The sequence below is a fragment of the Ammospiza caudacuta genome, chromosome 4 (genome assembly GCF_027887145.1).
Source record: "Ammospiza caudacuta isolate bAmmCau1 chromosome 4, bAmmCau1.pri, whole genome shotgun sequence".
Classification (NCBI taxonomy): Eukaryota; Metazoa; Chordata; class Aves; order Passeriformes; family Passerellidae; genus Ammospiza; species Ammospiza caudacuta.
In genome coordinates, this window is record NC_080596.1 from 60649283 (window position 1) to 60661406 (window position 12124).

Sequence of the window (12124 nt, forward strand, 5' to 3'; positions counted from 1 at the left end):
GCCATTTCCTTTTCTCCTGTCACTTGTTTCTTGGAGAGGAGACCCATTATCCACATGTTAATGTAGATTTTTGCTCTCAGACTTTTTTGGCTGAATTCACTCCAGATGTTTTGTCAAAGGAAGTGGCTAAAGGTTAGAACTGGAAGTCTGTGTTGCATAAACACTAGAATGTCTTCATTATTGAAAACAAAACAACCCAACAAGTCTGTTGGGAAAAAAAGCTTCCAAAATGTAAAATATGACTACATTAATGGAATATTTATCTATTCTGTATGAATAGGCAAACAAAACTATTCCAGATTGCTTATAGTATGAGAATTCCCTGAGAACTCAGCATCCTCTTGAGGGGAAGAGGAGGGACAGGCCCTGATCTCTTCTCTGGGGTGACAGTGACAGGATCCCAGGGAATTGCCTGAAGTTATGTCAGGGGAGGTTTAGGTTGGATATTAGCAAAAGATTCTTCACCCAGAGGGTGGTTGGGCGCTGGAACAGCTCCCCAGGGAAGGGATCACAGCTCCAGCCTGGCAGAGTTCAAGAAACATTTGGACTCTGCTCTCAGGCACATGGTGTGACTCTTGGGGATGGTGCTGTTCAGGGAGCTGAACTCTGTGATCCATGTGAGTCCATTCCAACTTGACATATTCTGTGATTCTGTAATTCAAAGGTTGAGTTTTGTTCTGTTCCTTTAGTAGAAAGTGAAACTCAAATGTTTCAAACTCAAACTCTGTGTTCCTCTTTTTAGATTACCTTGTGGGTTGATGTATGATTGTTTCTGATGCATGTTCAAAAACATGGAATAGTCCCAGTCATGGACCACAGCTTTACAGTGATTAATGCTTTATTGATAAGGAAAAAATTGTGTCTACTTGTTGAAGCATGACTTTGAAGTGACACACAGAGTAGTAACAAGGGCACATTGACAAGTGATGATCTATGATATTGGCTTTTCAAGGATACATGTGTATGTACAGTATGTCATGTTGGCTTTGCTTTGCAAGCCTTTATTTATTATGTTTCTCTGAGATTACAGCCTTTTCACCATGTGAGTTTCTGGAAAGAGAAACATCAAGTAGCAAAACAAATAGAATTAAGTGATTCACAACTAAGGGCAAACCCTTTAGCAAAAGGAAAATATAAGTGCTTCACTGCCTGCCAGAGCCTCTGCAGATGTGGGACAGTAGCTCATACTGAGCTGTTCTGTGGCAGCTGACAATCCCTCCCTTCCCACAGTCCAGGTTTCCATCACTCTGCCTCTGGTCTCTCTCTTCTTCCTTGGTAGGGAAGGCCTTGCCCAGCAGTTGATCCATGGGGAAGTTCAGCTGTGTACACTGTCAAGAAGTTTTATAATATCACAGTCTTTGAATGCTTTCTTTCTATTGGAATTCTCATCATCCCAGCAAAACAGTATTTCAGGTCTTACTCTCTTTCTGGTTTGTGTTTTGTGTTTTTTTGGCAGGTGCCTGTATTGAAACCCATGGATTTGATGGTAGAAGTCACTCCCAGGAGAATCTTTGCTAATGGTCACACCTATCATGTCAACTCAATATCTGTCAACAGTGACTGTGAGACGTACATGTCAGCGGATGATCTCAGGATTAACCTCTGGCATTTAGCCATCACAGACAGGAGCTTCAGTATCCTTCATTCTGATTCCCTGCTCAGTGTTCATGTTATTAGTGGGCTTAAGAGGACTATTTAAAAATATTCTTTCTGTGGGTTTTAAAATATACCTTTACTTACCAGAATCCCTGCAGTATTTGTAACAGAAAATGCTGAGATATTGTAAGAGACAGCTAAGAGATTGAAAAAATCAGGGAATTTTATATAAAAAGTAATGGTGTTGTTCAAAGACATTTAAAAAAGAAACAGATGCCAGCTGAATGGTAACTATCCACCTGACTATAATACTCTGTACTGTCATACCCTGAGGACATTTGATGCTGAGATACTGCACCTTGCTTTGCTGCAAGGTCAGTCCTTATCCTGTCCCTGCCCCCCATTCTCCATCATCCTGCTTCCCAGAGCCCTAATGCCCAAGATGCACAGTTTGGGGGTGAGGCTCAGCTGCTTTGGGTGAGTTGTGTCTGTGATTAATGCAGGCATTGATGTTTTGAGTGCTGGTGTTGTCCTGAAAGCTCTGTTGTGGAGTCATTCTGGCCATCTGTCAGGCTGCCCCTTGCACTAAAACTGGGTGGCTTGGAGGGGGAGCAAAAGAGAATGTAGCAAAGAAAAGTGATTCTGTGTTTTGCAGAACATAAATAAACTGGTAAGAAGAGAAATAGGTTATGGGGCCAGGTCAGAATGTTGTATTCCTTTGGTGATTTCTTTTTGAGCATATCAAAAAGGAGCTAGAAGAGTGTGTCTCTGTGGGTTTATATGAGGGACTATTAGATGTCAAAGTGAAGTTGTCCTGTTGGGGTAGATTTCCTCAGAGGAGGCACCAATGTGATGGAGTCTTCTCCCTGTCTCTGGTGATTGTATTTCTTCCTTTGTAGGCCAGGTCATCTTTGAAATTTAACCCATACTTTGCTAATGTCACAGGAAACAATGATCTTTAAATCAAACAACATTTGATGTCCTTAAAGAATTACTTTTGCAGGGTCAAGTGACAGGTGCCCTTACCCTGGGGATTGCATATCTGAATATTTCCTCAATTTGTTTCCAGACTCATACTGTTTTTCTGTCCTTCACCTGTGTAGATTAAGCAAGCTTAATAGGTTCTCTCTTTAATATGACTGTATATTTAGGAACAATTTATATGTGGTACTTCAAAGCCCAGCTATGTCTGCCTTGATATCCAAGCAACTGTACTTCCATTCTTCAATAAGACATATCATAATGATTTAATTTGATTATTTTCCAGCACAGCTATTTGGAATAGCAGTGTGGCTCTGACAGTGCTCTCCTCCCAGCAGCTTTACCCTCCAGACTTCTCTCTGTCCTGGACACTTTTCCATGTGACTCTGCTCTGTGTCCTCCTCTTCTGTGTGTCCTCCTCTTCCAAGGCAGAGCAGTGGTCAGACCAAGCACAGTAACCCCTGTATGCCTTTGTGTGACCACCAGATCACATTCCAGAGTGCTTATGCAAGATAAGGCTTTGCCTTTGGCAAGTCCTTTTGTTGTATTAAAGCTATTTAATAATCTTGGATTGCCAAGACAAATGTTCCAAGACAAAAGAAAAGTTTTGAAAACCAAGTGAATAGTTGTTATTATAGTTCATGAGGACAACATGAATTTTTAGTGTCATTAGTGCCACACTAAGAAAGAAATAGCAGTAAATGAATAGCTGTGTGGACTTTGTTTCAAGCATTAGCCCACTCCTGTGGTTGAGTATTTAGTGATAAAATGTCTTTGAAGATTTCTGATTGATTCATTGATTTAGGTCTTAAAACATGATAAAGTTTGTAATGACACACTCATTTTCTGAGTATGTTCTAAGAATGACCATGAGAGGGAAGTTAAGAGTGTGTTTTAGAGTTTTAGGATAGGACAATTTTCCTGTGTCTGAGACAGTGGCTTTGGGATACTTGGATTTCTGTCTTGGATTGGGATATAAATATTGCTGGTTCTTTTCCACTTAATGAAAACATGTGAGGACTGTGATGAGAGAGTTCAAGCAGTGACAGGAGATAACACAAGGTAATGGGATAATAATTTCTAGGGGCAAAATGTTCCTGCTAAGGTGCCCATGGTGGCAGCAGGTTGGCTTTTGTGGCTGGATACCTGTATGAATTCAGGAGAGCAGGCTGAGTTACAGAGCCTGTACCCACTGCTGTTGGGTTTGACTGAGTTTTGACTGGTTTTGACTGAGTACAGACACTATAAGCTGCACCTGTCTGTACTCAGTTGTCAAAACCAGGTCATCAGGCAGATTACTTTTACCTAATTCTTTGATAAACAGAATTTTTGACATGGGTACTCCAAGAAAAGATGAGATAGTTACAGAATATTGCTCATATTGGAGAATTAACTGGGAGGCCATGATAACTGAAAGAATAGGATAAGTTAAATGTATATCAATCTCCTGACAGGGATCTTTTTGTCCATACAGAACCCTGCACATCTTGTAAAATTGCAGGGATCTGTTTTTCCCTGGATAAGATCTGTCCCTGAAACTGAATTTCTGTCCTACAGAAAAACAACTTATATAAAAATCTCCTGGAAGTGGATGACTTTCTGGTAAAATCAGTGGATGTGCCAGTTACAAGTAAGACTAGATATATAAAGGTGGAAAATTCTGCCAAACACACACTTGAAATTATAAATGAATGTTGCTGGGCTTGGTGCCTTCTGTAACACATTTACAGGGATAGGCAGGAGGAGGCTGAGCCTGCTTTAAAAATGCTTCTTTCACATCTTTTTACTGAATGCAAATGGGAAATGAAGCATCTTGCTGTTTTACATTCAAGGCTTGATTCCTTGAAATGCATGTTTAAAACAATAAATAGAAAACATTTTGGTTTGAAGTGGATTTTGTTAATAAGGGATCTGGCAGGGATGAGTATTTGTCTTTCAATTTTCCCTCAGAGGCAGCCCTGCTACATATAATGACCTCCAATCTGTTTACCCAAGAGGCTGGTTGTGACAATGACACAAACAAGAAATACAGTGGGAGAGTTTCTGGACATTCACTTCATGTCTGAACATCTTTACAAGCTGCACGAGAAATGCTGGAGAAAGACAGAATCAGCAACAGTGTGTTTAGGTATTTTACAAGTAAAATACTGTGCCCTGTGGAATTTAATTTGAGAACAGCTTGGTTATAAGCATCTTTTTAACAGTTTTACAAATCACTGATGATTTTTCATTTCTTTGAAAATACAGAACAATGGAGATCTTAAAGTAATTATCTTTCTGTAGTCTCTGGGAAAATATTTTAAATCAGCTTTGCAGAATTTGACCAGAATATTTACCTTAGGTAAAGCCTTAGACAGATAAAATACAACTGGTACTTTTCTGGTTTGCTTTTGTATTAGTGTAAGCACTAACTGGGGTGAAAAGCAGACAAAGTGAGTTTATGCTGTGCCTATGTAAATTTAATGAGGAGTATGCAAGACTTCTGTACATTGCTGCCCACTTGCAAATTGCAAACAGATCTGCTCAGTATTGTTTGGGCAGGAGGAGACAAGGGAGAGGAGGAGGTGAGAGAAAAGGAAGGGAGAAGGTCAGCCTGGTAAATAATTGCACATACTAGGATTTTCTTCAGTAAAAGGTTTCGTGTGTTTCGTTGTGTTATGGAGAGTGAGTCAGTGACCTTAATTGTGGGCGATATTCTGCACTGGCAAAGGAGTAAGGTAAGGGTTGCTGTATTTGTTAATGTTTGGTCTGAAATGGTTTAGCAGTGTTGCCCATAGCTTAAGTCTTTAGATAATCATCTTGGGTGAAATGAATGAGAAAAAAGGACTGCCAGGAGCATACTGATAAGGCTTACTTGCCATTAGCAGCAATCTTTGGACTATCTAGCTGCACTAAATATTCTTTATGAGAATGTATTTGGATTGCTCACAGAACTATGTAACTCATAGCACTTGAACTCCCTTCATTTCCTGGTAGCACTATTTCACTCTAGAGGCTGTCATGGCATTGCTATGGAAACAACATTGCTGTTTCCAGCATGTGCTCATCTTGAGACTCATCTTGACTAAAATACTCATTTCTCAGTCAGATCAATATAGTCCAGGGTTATCCTGTTTTAATAAAAAATTCCTTCTTCTGTGTCCCAAAAGGGTAAAGCTAATTAGCAAAACACCATAGGGCCTTCTTGCAGTCTAATGTATTCTGGTATTTGAGGCATATCTTGGATAGTCAGTTTGTTAGGCACCATATCTTGGGAAAATGAATTTACTTAAGAAGTAAACAACAGGAAAAAAATAGAAAAAACCAAAATAACTTGGTACATTGATGGAGACCAAGTTTGTGGCAGCCTACTGTTCATTTGAATGTAGTGCATGTATAGGGCAAATCCAGAGCTCTGGGAGCAGCCTAGCCTGGGGGAAATAGCCAGCCTTACAAAATCCCTGTCCTTGCCTCAGTGCTAAGTATGTGAAAGCTAAACTGAAGCAGATCTGCAGTATTGTCTTGTTTTTTTTGGAGGAAGTTTACCCCCTTGAGTGAGATAAGGCTGTTTGTGTAAAAATGCCTGAGTGAGGATGACTGTGCACAAGCTCTGTGCAAAGGATGCACTTTCTGTGCTCTCAGAAGTGTGTCTGCACTGTGTGAGAAACTGCTGCCACCCCCACCCACTGCACTGTTTGGGAGATGGCAGACCGTATTCTCTTTGGAGAGCTCTGTCTAAGCCATGTTAGCACTTCCTATTCTGTCAAGAAGAGTGTGTCAGTCTCTGTCAGGTATTTAAAAAGTGAATATTATACCATGGAGTCATATTCCAGCTGAGTTGCTACTAGCAATGTTTGAGTAGCTTCTCCTCAAAATTGTGTTCTTCTTTTGTTATTTACTTCCTAGAGTCCCTCCCTCTCCCACATGCACTGTGTGTCTCTCTCTCTGGTAAAGGAGAATGAAGATGCCTGCAAAGCTAAAATCAGGTCTGTAAGTTAGAGGATTGCAGAGGTACCATGTACACTGATCTCATGGTTTTGAGAGCTCTCTGATTCTAACTCTTGAGAAAGGATTGCTTTGCCTTTCTCATTAAAACACTCCTATGTGAACAACTGAGGGGGGGAAATAAGCTTTTTCAATGAGCTGATTAGATTCTGGGTTGATGGGATTCCCTTGCTAGACTCCACTTTTTCAGAACAGAATACTGTCTAGTAAAAGAGTCTTCTACTAAGAGTTGGCAGTGGCAAACCCAAAGATTTTCATATCTGAGTTGTAGTTCTTAAGCCTTGTAGACCCTTGTCTTTCCCAAGAATTTTCCATTTATGTTACTCTTATCTGAAGCAATGGAAAAGTTTTGCATGGGAAAAATTACTGTAGTAGAGGGAAATTGATTGTGACCCATTTAGCGATGATTCACAGTCTATTTCAGCTTGTTTTGAAGTGATCTGATTCTCAAAGCTCTGCAAAATGGCAGTTTCCATCGATTTGCCTTTTAATTTTCTGGGTTTGAGATCTTTTCAGCTTATGAAAAATAAATTATTTTGAAATTGGCTATGAAACTACAGATACCATATCACTTGGTAACTTGAGGATTATTTACACTGGTGTAGTTCAGTAATAACTTTTGTTAAGATGTAATTAATAGATTAGCAGCGTGTGCTGTGGTTCTTATATAGGTTTTATTCCTAATGCTTGTTATTTCTGTGTCAGCAAAGGTATGTATGAAGGGCACCAGGTCATAGATCATATACTGAGGCTTAGGATAGGCACAAACTCCAACATAAAGCTCCATAAAGTGCTGCTGATGGGACCACAACAAAGTGCTGTATAGATATGTATTAAGGGTACTTAAAGGAATTCTTGAAATAATGAAAAATAGCCCCTTATTTTTGGAAAGATTCTTTTAATTAAGTAAGCAGAAAGCATAAGCAATTCAGATCATCTCCAGAACTGGACACAGCACTCCGGGTGGAGTCTGACCAGAGTGGAGTAGAGGGGCAGGATCGCCTCCCTTGGCCTGCTGCCCACACTGCTTTGGGTGCAACCAGGGCACAGTTGGTGTCTGGGCTGTGAGTGCATCCAGCCTCTCATCCAGCAGCATCCCCAAGTTCTTCTCACAGGGCTGCTCTTGATCCCTTCATCCCCCAGCCTGAGTTGGTACCAGGGCTTGCCCTGACCCAGGTGCAGCACCTTGTCCTTGGTACTGTTGAACCTCATGAGATTCTCTTGGCCTCACTTCTTGAGCTTGTCCAGGTCCCTCTGGGGAAGTCCTTGGTGTGTGTTTTTATCTGCATGTTAGGAAAAATGCAGTAGGGATTCTTTTATTAAAATCAGACAAGAAATGTTTTTAGTGTCAGTCTAGGGGTGAAATTAATAAATAAGTGATGGTGATAGGTAAATAGTATTTGTAAATGTAAGTTGTCATCTTCTCTGAACTGCAGAGAATCCCAATAGTAAATGAAGCCTTTCATGAACTCTCAAAAGACTAATTTGTAAGAAAAATTCTGTGTGTCCCCAGTGCAAAGTACCAAGAGAGAACTGCATTTCTAGGATCACTTAAACAACTTTGCCTAGTAGGCACTAATGTAGATACAGCTTCTGAAAAAGGCACTGAATTCTCTTCTGCTTCTGTTGAGGTAAAGCTACATTCAGTTCAGATACAAAATTATTTCTGATGTGGTCATCATTATTTAGAATATCTTAATTGAGTACAGCTTTTAAGCTTTTCAGAGTAAGAAAAATGGCATGTTTATATGTGAGCTCATGCAAATTGCAGTCTTTATCACTAGCTGTGTAATTCAAATACTAGCTAATAATTACAGCAGTGAGGCTGTGTGAATGGGCACTATAATGTGCACCTTGCAGATTATTTGTTTTCAAGAAGTCCAGAGAAGTCTCAGCATCTTTTCAGAAATCTCTTAAGGATCTCTAAGTTCATATTTAGGGAGCTCTGAAAACCATGACTAAATCTGCAGAAGGGGTCTTTCAATAAGTTTGGTTTTGCTTCTTGCCAGAGGACACTTTGTGATCCCTGTCAGAAACAATTGCTTTTAACTATTCTGATTACCTTAAATTGACTCCTATCTTAGGAATTTGCCTGTCAGCCAGTCAGAGGGAATTTGATGGCAGAGCATGACTGATAGCCAAAGGAGCAATATCAGAGCTAGTTAAGCAGGATCTTAGCACTGAATCCCTGAGTGAGATCCTCCTGGCCATGCAGCTGAAATGTGCATTGCAGTGAGAGCAAACAGTGCATGGCCTGAGTGTGTGATACCAGTGCCATCAGGGCAGGGGAGGGCATTATGGAAATATTGCCTAGCTAGCCATCCTCCAGAATAAATAAATTGGAGTAGTTGAATCTGGCTGTGAAAAACCAATTACAGCTGAGGCCTTTGCATTCTTGGCAATGACCAGTCTGTTCCTTTTTCCACAGTTGCTTTTAAGGAAGTTAATTTAAGGTGATTTGAGCATAGCTATACCCTTGTGATAATTACTGCACTGTAGATTTATTGTTTAATAGAAATATGAATTTGTTAATCAGAATACATCATTTTCTTAGTTATCACTCCTGTCCATACGCAACTTGAGGTATGTGATTATGTTATTCTTTTAATGGATTTTTTTATCTAGCCCTCTGTCTTCTCTAATGCCGTTGTCCCCAAATAGGCACCCATACCTGTGATTTCATTTCTGCAGAGGTAAGGAAAAACATAGCCTGAGGCATTAGAATAATCTTGGTTTTTGAAAATGTATAGTGAATTGTAAAAAGGAAAAAGAAAATTGACTGGAGTTGTAGCAAATGATAGAGAATAGTGTGAAATTCTGAGCCCGTAAAAACCATTTCAGAATTCCTTAATAGTGCATTAAAGAACACAATTGAGATTTCACTGAATTCATGTGTTTGTAGAGCAATCTAGGAAATGTGACTCTAGGAGATACTTAAAATTTTACAATAGGTGCAAAGATATCTTCTCACAGATCTCCACAGAGCCAACTGATTTCCAATGTAATAGGGACGATAGCAAACAAGTTACCATTTTGTATCAGGGATGGCCTCTAAAATATCGTTATCTCAACCTTTCTCAGGTTTATTGGTGTGGAAGAGAGAAAGAGCATATAATAGAGCTGAAATGAATGTTAGCATCAACTACAGGATTTCCTTTTTCAGCAAAGAAATTTCAGGTGTTATCCAGAATCTGAGATCCTTAGCAGAGAGGGATTTGGGAACTATGTCAAAGAATATTAAATTACAGATAAAGGGTCACTTCATGGAACTGATCCTCATCTAAGCAGCACTCCTATTTTAGTGTAATGTGACTGCAGTCAGTGAAGTTATTCTTGTAGAAATGGGTAACAGGATTCAGTCCAAGATTTATTGTCTTTACTAATTTTATTTCTTCAGCTGATGAGTTTTAATCAGTGTGTTGTCATTGTAGAAGCTTTTAAATTGCATGCTTCTGTTTCCCTCTGGATTAATTTCTCATTGAAGCTTTTTGAAAATGAGCCATTCTCTGTTGTCACAGGTGCAGTCGGTGTATCCAACTTGAAAAACGTGTATTATGAATTTATTGAAAGTTAGACAAAAAACCCCATTTACACAGTTCTAGGTACAATTATATGAAAAGATAATGTATAAATAATTTAATCAGCTCTGCCAGAGGGGAGAATTCTCTTAAATGAGTCTAATTATTCTAATTCCCATGTGAGTTTGGACTTGAAATTAACCTTGCAAAGCTCAGTCTTTCTCAGAGTATTAACATAAAAAAAGAAGAAACTATAACTTGTTTTGCTCATTAGCTAAAAAAATCTTTAGCTTGAAGAATACTCATACAAAGATGTCACAAAAATTCTCATGGGATCATCTCAGGTATTGTGTCAAGCCTGAAGTCTGTACCTGTGTGAGCTGCCAGAACACGAGACACTGGAAGCTTTTCTCACTCTTAAAAGAGCTGGGACACTCTCATTAATGCACACATTACTTCATTTTGTGTTGTAATAATACACATTGGTAAGGACTGCATGTGGAATTGCAGTGGTTTGCACCTTTGGAATAGAAATGCTCTGTAAATCAAGGCCATATAAACTTTCACAAAGGTATAGCACCAGTCTTAAGAGTAAGTTGATTTTGATGTGTTGGCATACTGCATGCTGATGGGCATTTTTGAAAATCCTTTCAAGTGAATTGAGTGACCAGATAATAAGTCCTGCCACCAGATTTTATTCAGGTATCTTTTGCAATGCAGTATAGGTGATTTGAATGTAAATTTTATTAGTGTTTCAAAGTAGCTATTTTTTCAGAAGTATCTGGCTATTTTTGAAGATAGTTTTATTTCACTACTTCCATAAGAAGCATGCAGAGAAGGGGAGAGATTTATGCTCTGAAGGACACTTGCAGCTAGCTAAAGTTTGCAAAAATGTATAGTTTGTGATTCAAATTGAAAAATCAGAAAAATTCTCCAGCCTAGTGTGGTACAAATACTACTGTATTGGGGTTAGCTGAAATCTATATAAAAGATTAAGTTGCATATTGTGAAAGAAAAGTCACCACCCAAATGTTCTAAAGAGTCTATACCCTCCAGCTGGAACTTCTGTGTGTGCTTTTATTTGAGACAGATCTTCCTCAGTTGCATGGGATTTTAGCAATTACCAAAAAGAAATTTCTTGATAGGAATTGTGTGTTAGCATATAGGTTATTCACTTAAAAAAAAAAAAAGAAAGAAAAAAAGAAGAAAAGGAAGACATTTCATTTCTTATTTCCAAGTTATGTGGGAAAAAAATCCCTGGCTGTTTTTAAGATGGAATTTGGAGAATTTTATATGTCATATTTCTCTGTACTACCAGGGATTCTATTCAGTAAACTAAGTAGATCCCTCTCAGTTTTCTGTTAATGTGTTCCAGGAAAGGTTTGTGAGCAATGAGATTATACTGCTTTTGTTTATAAATTATCCTTGCCTTATTAATGTTGAATCACTCTTTTCTTGGAACCTTTGCCAGTGTGTAGTACACGATGCCACTTAACCACACCACGTAGAACAGCACTGCCTAAGAGGAGCTCAGCTCAGGGGCTTCATAGTGCTCTTCCATTAATAATTTATTTGTACCTGAGGCCCTTCCGGTATTTGTGTTCCAAGTGTAACATCAAGCGTGCCACAGTAGTTTCAGACAAATCATAATCAATTAATATGCAAATATATGAACTAAATATGAGTTTGTAATCTTTCAGTGACTGTCTGCAGGTGTGTATTTTGAAGGCAGGTCTTCCTTTGCTGATTCATCCACTTAACTTTTCTTTCAGCTGTGTATACGCAGATAATGATGTCGTTGCTCTTGAAAATTTCAATCTGCATATGGTTTTTGCTAAAGCAGGCATGTGACTGTGTTTACAGTTGAAAATGTGGGTGCTCTTTTCAAACAAAAAGCCAAAAATTCCATTCCTAAATAAATTAAAGTTTTCCATTATCTACTTCTAAATTCATTATTCTCTGAGTAAATCACTGGTTGCAATGTGTAGGAACAGGCTTATCTATGATAAAGTGTGGATGTGACCTGCACCATTTAAAGTGGTCTC

The 12124-nt window shown here is 38.9% G+C and overlaps 1 protein-coding gene across 4 annotated transcripts in view; it reads left to right on the forward strand.

The window, feature by feature from the left end:
• Positions 1–12124, forward strand: part of PPP2R2C (protein phosphatase 2 regulatory subunit Bgamma) — a 189730-nt gene that overhangs the window by 140099 nt on the left and 37507 nt on the right. For all 4 annotated transcript variants that reach the window (XM_058803030.1, XM_058803032.1, XM_058803031.1 and 1 more), the window contains one exon: positions 1457–1634. In XM_058803030.1, coding sequence (XP_058659013.1) covers positions 1457–1634 — 178 coding nt within the window. The remainder of the gene's footprint in view (positions 1–1456; positions 1635–12124) is intronic.